Raw genomic sequence first — 7,673 nt, forward strand, 5'->3', positions numbered from 1 at the left:
GCAGTGACATTTGATTTATTCATCATGTAATGTATCATGAAAAGCCTCTCATTCCAGTAAATAAAGAGCTGATTATTTTTTTTAATGGCTCCTTAATCAGCGATGTGTTGATGGACAAGTTACTTTCAACCTTTTATTATTGCAAACACTTATGTAATGAATAGCTTCGTGCATGCATCATCAATAATTTGTACTAGTATAACTGTAGCATGTTTTTCTAGAAGTAGATTGCTAATTCAAGGATAAGAGTATTTATTTTACAGCTTTATTGAGGTATAACTGACACACAATAAACTTCATACATTTAAAGTATATACTTTAATAAGTTTTGACACATGTATACAATGTGATACCATCACCAAAGTCAAGATGACGAACGTATCAATTACCCCCAAAAGCTTCCTCATGACACTTTATAATTTATCCCATCCTTCAGTCCTTCCTCTCCCATTTCCCCCACAAAACCATTGATCTATTTTTTGTCACTATACATTAGTTTACATTTACTAGAAGTTTCTATAAATTGAATGATATAGTATGGACCCTGTTTGTCTGGATTCTTTCACTCAGAATAATTATTTTGAAATTCATCCATGTTATAGTGCATTATTCTTTTTATTGCTGAATGGTGTTCAACTGTGTATCTATATGCACACACATCCATGCAGTAAATTGTGATACACGCGTGCACACACACATACATCACAGTTTATTCACTTGCCTATTGAATGGAATTTTGCATTATTTCTATATTTGGGCTATTACAAGTAAAACTTCTCTGAATGTTCATGCACGAGTCTTCCATTTCTTTATTGATCTAGGAGGAGAAAGTCTATATTATATGGTGGATTTATAATTTCTTAAAAGACTGCCAAACTATTTCTAAAGTAGTCATATCATTTTACATTCCCACTAGTGATGTTTGAGACTTCTAGTTGCTCCACATCCTAGCCAGCACTTGGTATGACTTTTTAATTGTAGCCATTTGATTAAGTGTATAATGAAATCCCATTGTGGTTTTCATTTATATTTTCCTGATGACTAATGACATTGAACACATTTTCATGTGCTTATTTGCTATCCACATATCTTTTTAAGTAAAATATTTAGATCATTTGCCTGTTTTTTATGTATTATTTATTTTTACTCATTGAGTGTGGAGTGTTCTTTATATAGTCTAGATAAAAGTACTTTATAAAATATGTAATTTTAAAAATTTTTTCTTTTCATATGTGGTTTCTCTTTTTACTGTCCTCACAGTGTCTTTTGAAGAGTACAAGTTTTATTGTTGATTCAGTCCAATTTATCAGAATATTTTTATATGGATTTTGGTTTTGGTCTGACATCAAGAAATCTCTGCCTAACCCAAGGTCACAAAGTTTTTGTCCTATGTTTTGTTCTAGAGGTTTTATATTTTTCATTTAGATACATGAGCCATTCTGAGTTGGTTTTATATGTGGTGTTAGATACAGGTCTAAGTGGGGTGTGTGTGTGTGTGCGTGTGTGTGTTGCATATAGATATTCAATTATACAGACACAATTTGTTGAGAAAAGTACCTTTCCCTCACCGAAATGCCTTTGCAACTTTGTCAAAAATCATTTCTCCACATATGCGTGGGTCTATTTCTTAATTCCGTTCTGACTGCTAAACATCAATGTTTAGTTATAATGTATAAATTTAACGTACAATTTAAGAAAAGTGCAAAGTGAGAAAAATAGCAGTAATTGGGCATATTAGAAAAGGAAAAGATTACTTTTGTTTGAGGTAATCATGGATGAATTCTCAAAGAAAGTGGGTGTTATGGACTGAATAGTATCTCTCCCCTCCAATTTGTATGTTGAAGCTCTAACCCTCAATGTGATCCTATTCACAGAAAAAGACTTTAGGGCGGCAATTAATGTTAAATAAGGTCATAATGGTGGAACCCTAATCCATTAGGAAGAGACACTGGAGAGCTCTCTCACACATGTGCAGATGAAAGGCCATGTAAGGTTGTAGCCACAAGAAGGAAGCTGTATGCAAGCCAAGAAGAGAGCTCTCACTGGAAACTAATCCTGATGGCACCTTGATCTTGGACTTCCAGGCTCCCAAACTGTGAGAAATAAATTTCTGTTGTGTAAACTACCCAGAACAGTATTTTGGTATGGTAACCCAAGTAGATTAATACAGTGGGGATTTGATAAACTCTTAAGGTACTTGTAACTGAAAAATTTGAGTCCTTCTTGACAGTGTTTGCGGATCCTTACTTCCACTAATTGGAGCACTGTACTATAGACAGGAAAAGTGTCTAAAACCGGTTACATTTAATAATAGCTTTGTCCTTTCATACATCTAATAGCATTTAGTTGATCAGTCTTTCAGGAATAAAATGGGGAGGCGGTTTGATATATTGCTTTCTAGACAAGCTTACAGCCCAATTGATAGAATAAATTATCACTAGAGAAAATGTGCATAACTGATGACAGCAATTTAGCAGAACAACCTCTTTAAACAAATAATTTTTGAGATTGTAGCATCAAAAGAGGGAGGTAGGTTGAGTTGGAGGTGATATATCTCGGACAAATGATTTCACATTAATATTGTGAAAATTAAAAAATACTAGTCTCTAAAAACAAAAGCATCTAAAGTTGCTGAGAGGTTTTCACATAAAAGAATAGCCAATACACAAGGAATTCCAAATTAGATGATCATAAATACTGTAAATACGAAATGCTGGTGAGAAAAATTAACTTCTCTTGGGAGCTTTGGAAAGACTGCATCAAAGGGATGGAAGGAATTTGACCTGGTCTTGAGAAGCAGCACTTGAGAAAGCAGATGTGTCAGAGGAAGCATCATAGGCAAAGGAGAGAGCGTAGGCTAAGAAAAGGAAGAAAACAAATGCTGGTCCCAAGGAGGCTATAGTAGTTTGAGAACTGAGGTCTTGGGAAGCAAAAGGTATAGTCAAGAGCCTTTAAGAGCTATAGAGAAATTTTGTACTAATAATACATTCTCTGAAGCATTATGGAGTCATAGTAACATCTTTCCCCTGAATTAGAAGACATATTTTCCACAAAGCTCTACATTTATTATTTGACATTCTTTCCTATGTATCCATATGAGAAGCGTCTACGACCCATCTGTAGTTGAAAAAACGCCTACATTCCAGGAGCTCAATTTTAATGAGGGGAGGTAGACAAAGGAAACAATTACAATTCAGTGTATGAGTTAGTAATGGCAAAACTACTTTCATGCAACACTAGTCAAACAGAAAGTCAGCAGTTAAACCCATTTGTGACCAAACCACATATCAAACTAAAAGAATACCAATCCGAATAGAAGGCAGACCTATTCTAAGTGGAGGAAGGTATCATAAGTTAAGAGCATTGCTCTGGACAGGGCTGGTTCCTTGAACAAATGCTCAGAAGTAGGCGGCCTTGGTTAAATGTGTTTTGATCACAGTCTTGAAATTATTAATAATCTTATTTTTGAATTTGAGTTTTGTAAGTGAAGTCCAGCGGGACAATGGGGCATGTGCCAAGCACTTAGTCTCAGGTCATATGTGGTCTTGCCCCCACACCGCCACAGCCTCCTCAGATGGGTTCTCTGGCTTCCTGCTCCCCCTGTCCCCACTCTTTCTAATGGTCAATACTAAAAGGTGTGAACTCCAAATTAATATATTATTTAATTCAGACTCAGTCCCTTAGGTCTCTTCTGCTTGCAGGCCAATACTTAAAACAACCATTTCCACCGGCAGTAGGAAATGTGCACCCTGGTTTTGCTTCAAATGTTCATTATCTAAATTTAAACCCTTATATAGTATGCAGGAAAAGACGTCCACGTATCAGCTATAACGTGAGGCTGGAAAAAAAAAAATGAGGTTGTAAAAAAGCCTGCTTCTTAGAAACGCAATCTTCACAAACACTGGATTTAAAATATCCGCCCGCCATTCGGGCTTTTGAACCTTTCATAAAAACTCTTCCACCCCCATTAGCAGACAAAGACCAAGGCCTCTACAATGTCGAGCCCAGTACGTACAAATGAATATAATAAAAATTACATCTTGAAAACCTAAACATTGCAACTAACATCAGCCAACACCTCGCCCTCTAGACAACCCGCCCTCGCCTGGTTTCCATAGGAACGCGCAATTCCGGCGCGTCGCCCTCTGCGCCGGAAGTTGCTGTCCTTCAGTTCCGTTCCTCCCCTCTAAGCGTCAGCGTCCTCTTTTTTCAGGCGGCGGCTCAAGCAAGCGGCGGGTGAGTTTTGGGCTGAAGAGGCTGCCGTTGTGGGGCGTGACGACGCAGCCGCGGTGTGACAGAGTTCACGTGCCGGCACCCGTGGGTCCTATTCCTTGATCTGCCATGGCCCCGCCCGGAAGTCTGAACCTCAATAACGAGGTGAGCGCCGAGGTCTGAGCACCTGAGGGCTGTCCTGGAGGGCCCTCGTAGCCAGCCTTTCTGCGTTTTTCCGACGGACGCGTGGTCTGCCCGGGCGCGGGGGTGGAGGGTGCGGCTGGAGGAGCTTCTTTGTGGGCCCAGGCTGATTTTCCTCAGCTCGGAGTTTGGCAACGGGTAATTCCCCTTCTCCGTTTTTCGGTGACTGAAGCACGAGGCATGTTTTTGGTCCTCAGGCCCCACGCACTTTATCTGTGGGACTTTGGGAAGATCATTTAATTCGTATACACAGTGTTCTCTGCTGTAAAACGAAGCTATTGATAGTCCTTACAGGATGGTTGTGAGGCTTAAATTAACTGAGTTATGTAAAGTGTTTGCTTGCACTGACCCTTAATAAACTCTCTGTACACTTTACCTGCTTTTTATTGGCTGTCGGAAATGAAAGGGAGGGATTAAGAGCTGTTGCTGAAACCGCTTACCTTGAATTAGACCGTGTACGCTCAGTAACGCATTTCCTCCTCCAGGTACTGTCCCATTTCTCTGCTTCCGTACAGCAGAACTTCAAGAAAGAGCTGTTTATACTGCTGTCCTCGATTCCTTCTTATCTGGTTCTTTCTTAAATCCAGTATCATCAGATATTTGCCCTCACCACCACATTCTCCATAACGTATTTATGTCACCAGGCTACCATTTCTGCCACTTACCCATTTCTAGTTTCTGCTTCTGTTCAACGAAGTAATGTTATTCAAAGGCTTGAAGTACGCTGGAAAAGCAGGGACCAAATGAGGCCCTCACAGCTACAGACAGCAAAGGAAGTTCTTTATCATCCTCACTCTGTGTATGAGCAAGTCACTGTTCAGATTACATAGTAGTCTAAGACATGCTTTATATTTTCTAGTAACCTGTACTCAGGTAGGAAAGCTTAAACAACACCCACCTATGATACAGAACGATGTATGGAAAGTGCCCCCGAGAACTAGTAGTGCAGAAAAGTTTCCAAAGAAGGCAAAATGAAGTGGGTGATATTTGTCCTTGGTCTGCAGGAATCTTACACAGGCATTGTAGTCAGTGATTCGGTGAAGGGACAAGATGACGTTCCAGGCAGAGGGACTACTATAAGCAGAAAAGGGGTAGTAGTAGGAAAATTTTTGGATGGTGTAGGGATAACTCTTCATTGATACAGACTTGTGGTATGAAGTATAAAGTAAAACTGAAATATATTACTTCTTACTGCCTGATTGAGTCTGCATTTCAGTAGGCAGTGGAATACGGGATATACTGAAGAGGGAAATTGAAGTCATTTATTATAGTATTCATAAATATACCTTAAGCTTGTGCTTTGTACCAGACAGCGTTTGGTGGGCTATTAATATTTTCCATTTAGATTACCTGTGATATATAAAAGATCTTAACTCAGAGTGGTAAATTTGAGAATTCAACACTAGTGTGCTTCCTGTCCAATTTTGAAATGACTTTGATGGTGGAAATGATAGGGAATCAGTCATGTAAGACTTGCTATTTTTCCACTTAGCTAACTTCCAGGCTTCTTCAAAACAGTTTAAATTTGACCTTTAGGAAGCTTTCGCTAACTCACCTCAGTCTAGGTTAGGTGTCTATTCTTTATGCAACCAAAGTGCTTTCTACTCTGGAAACACTTAATTTACCTGTCTCTGTCTTCCTGTGTTTATGTGTCTATCGCTTGCAACATATATACTCTATAAATGTTTGCTGGATGACAGAATGAATTTATCAAATCAGGAAGTATACGCATCCCGCACTAACATCCAATATGTTGTAATATGAAGGGTATAAAAAGAACAGAATAAAAGTAGAGCTGATGGAGGATGTTATAATTTAAAATACCAATAGATGGGGGAAAAAACAATGAAGGGAAAGGCAAATTTATCTACATAAAAATTGAATAACATACCAAAGAAAAAGAAACAAGCAGCCAGGTGCAGTGGCTCACACCTGTAATCCCAACACTTTTGGAGACCCAGGCAGGAGGATTGCTTGAGGCCAAGAGTTTGAGACCAGCATGGGCAACAGTGGGACCCTGTCTCTATAAAAATTTTACATATTAGCCAGGGATGGTGGCATGTGCCCGTAATCCTAGCTACTCAGGAGGCTGAGGTGGGAGGATCGCTTGAAACCAGGAATTCAAGGCTGCAGTGAGCTATGATCGTGCTCCTGCACTGCAGCCTGAGCAACAGAGCAAGACCCCATCTCGGGAAAAAAAGAAAAATAATCACTGTCTAGAAAAAAAATGACAATATGACAAAAGGCTAATATCATTACTATAAGATAGTTGATGAAAAATAAGAAAAACTGACTCATAGAAAAAGGGCAGAAAATAACTGCAAAGAGGAATATATCTGAGAAAGGGCATATGATAGCAAAAATTGACAGTGTTCTTTCCATCACCATAGCTATCATAGTTCAAATTACATTTTCAACCTAGCCTCCCAACTACTTACATTGACTCTGCTCAGACTTTAATCTGATCTCCGTACTGCAGCTGGAGTGTTCTCTTCAAAATGTACATCTAATTATGTCACTCCCTTGCTTAAAACCCATTTGGTGGCTTCCTGTTGATTTTGGTAAAGACCAGTCTAAACAAGGTCAGTCTCTCCACTTTATATTGTCTCTTACCCCTCAATCTACTTCATCTGCACTGGCTTTCCTCTGCTACCAGCATAGCCCTCTACAGATTTTTGTCACATGCTGTTCCTGTTACCTGAAACTCATTTTTCTCTCAATAGCCCCATTTAATACCTACTCTTACTTCATTTGTCACTTTCTTAGGGAAACCATTCTTGACTGTCGTTTACCCCTTTTATAAGCTCTTGTAGCACCACTTACTTCTTTTTGTCAGCACTTGTAACGGTGCTTCCTGTGTTAGAGTTTATGTGTGTGTATGAGAGAGATTTTTTCTCCCCTTCACCTGACTATAAATTTTTGCTCACCATCATATCCCTGATACCTGTCTGTTAAATGAATAACATGAAGCATCATTTTTATGGTTCGTAATGTCTTAGATTAGCTCTTCTAAACTGCAATTTAGGGATATATTTCAGAGGTCCTATCCTATAACTGCCTGAAATTAACATGTAAATTTGTGTTTGTAAGTCTGTCTCTGGGGAAAAGAGTCCATATGTTTCATCAGGCTTATAAAATCTCTATGGCACTGTCTTTGAGGTATTGGTACTCACATTTATGACTTTATTTTATAGAAATCCTTGCTTCATAATTTTTACTTATAGCTTTTTCTTTTAAAAAGTTAAATGATTTAGGCCAGG

The 7,673-nt window shown here is 38.7% G+C and overlaps 1 protein-coding gene across 1 annotated transcript in view; it reads left to right on the forward strand.

Annotated features, from left to right (window-relative positions):
- Positions 1 to 4,275: 4,275 nt before the first annotated feature.
- The window catches only part of SRFBP1 (serum response factor binding protein 1), a 68,608-nt gene continuing 65,210 nt past the window's right edge, over positions 4,276 to 7,673 (forward strand). The window contains exon 1 of the mRNA XM_012664298.1: positions 4,276 to 4,377. Within this exon, the coding sequence (XP_012519752.1) occupies positions 4,342 to 4,377 (36 nt within the window). The 5' untranslated portion in view covers positions 4,276 to 4,341. The remainder of the gene's footprint in view (positions 4,378 to 7,673) is intronic.

The sequence above is a fragment of the Propithecus coquereli genome, unplaced genomic scaffold (genome assembly GCF_000956105.1).
Source record: "Propithecus coquereli isolate 6110/MARCELLA unplaced genomic scaffold, Pcoq_1.0 Scaffold88, whole genome shotgun sequence".
Lineage (NCBI taxonomy): Eukaryota > Metazoa > Chordata > Mammalia > Primates > Indriidae > Propithecus > Propithecus coquereli.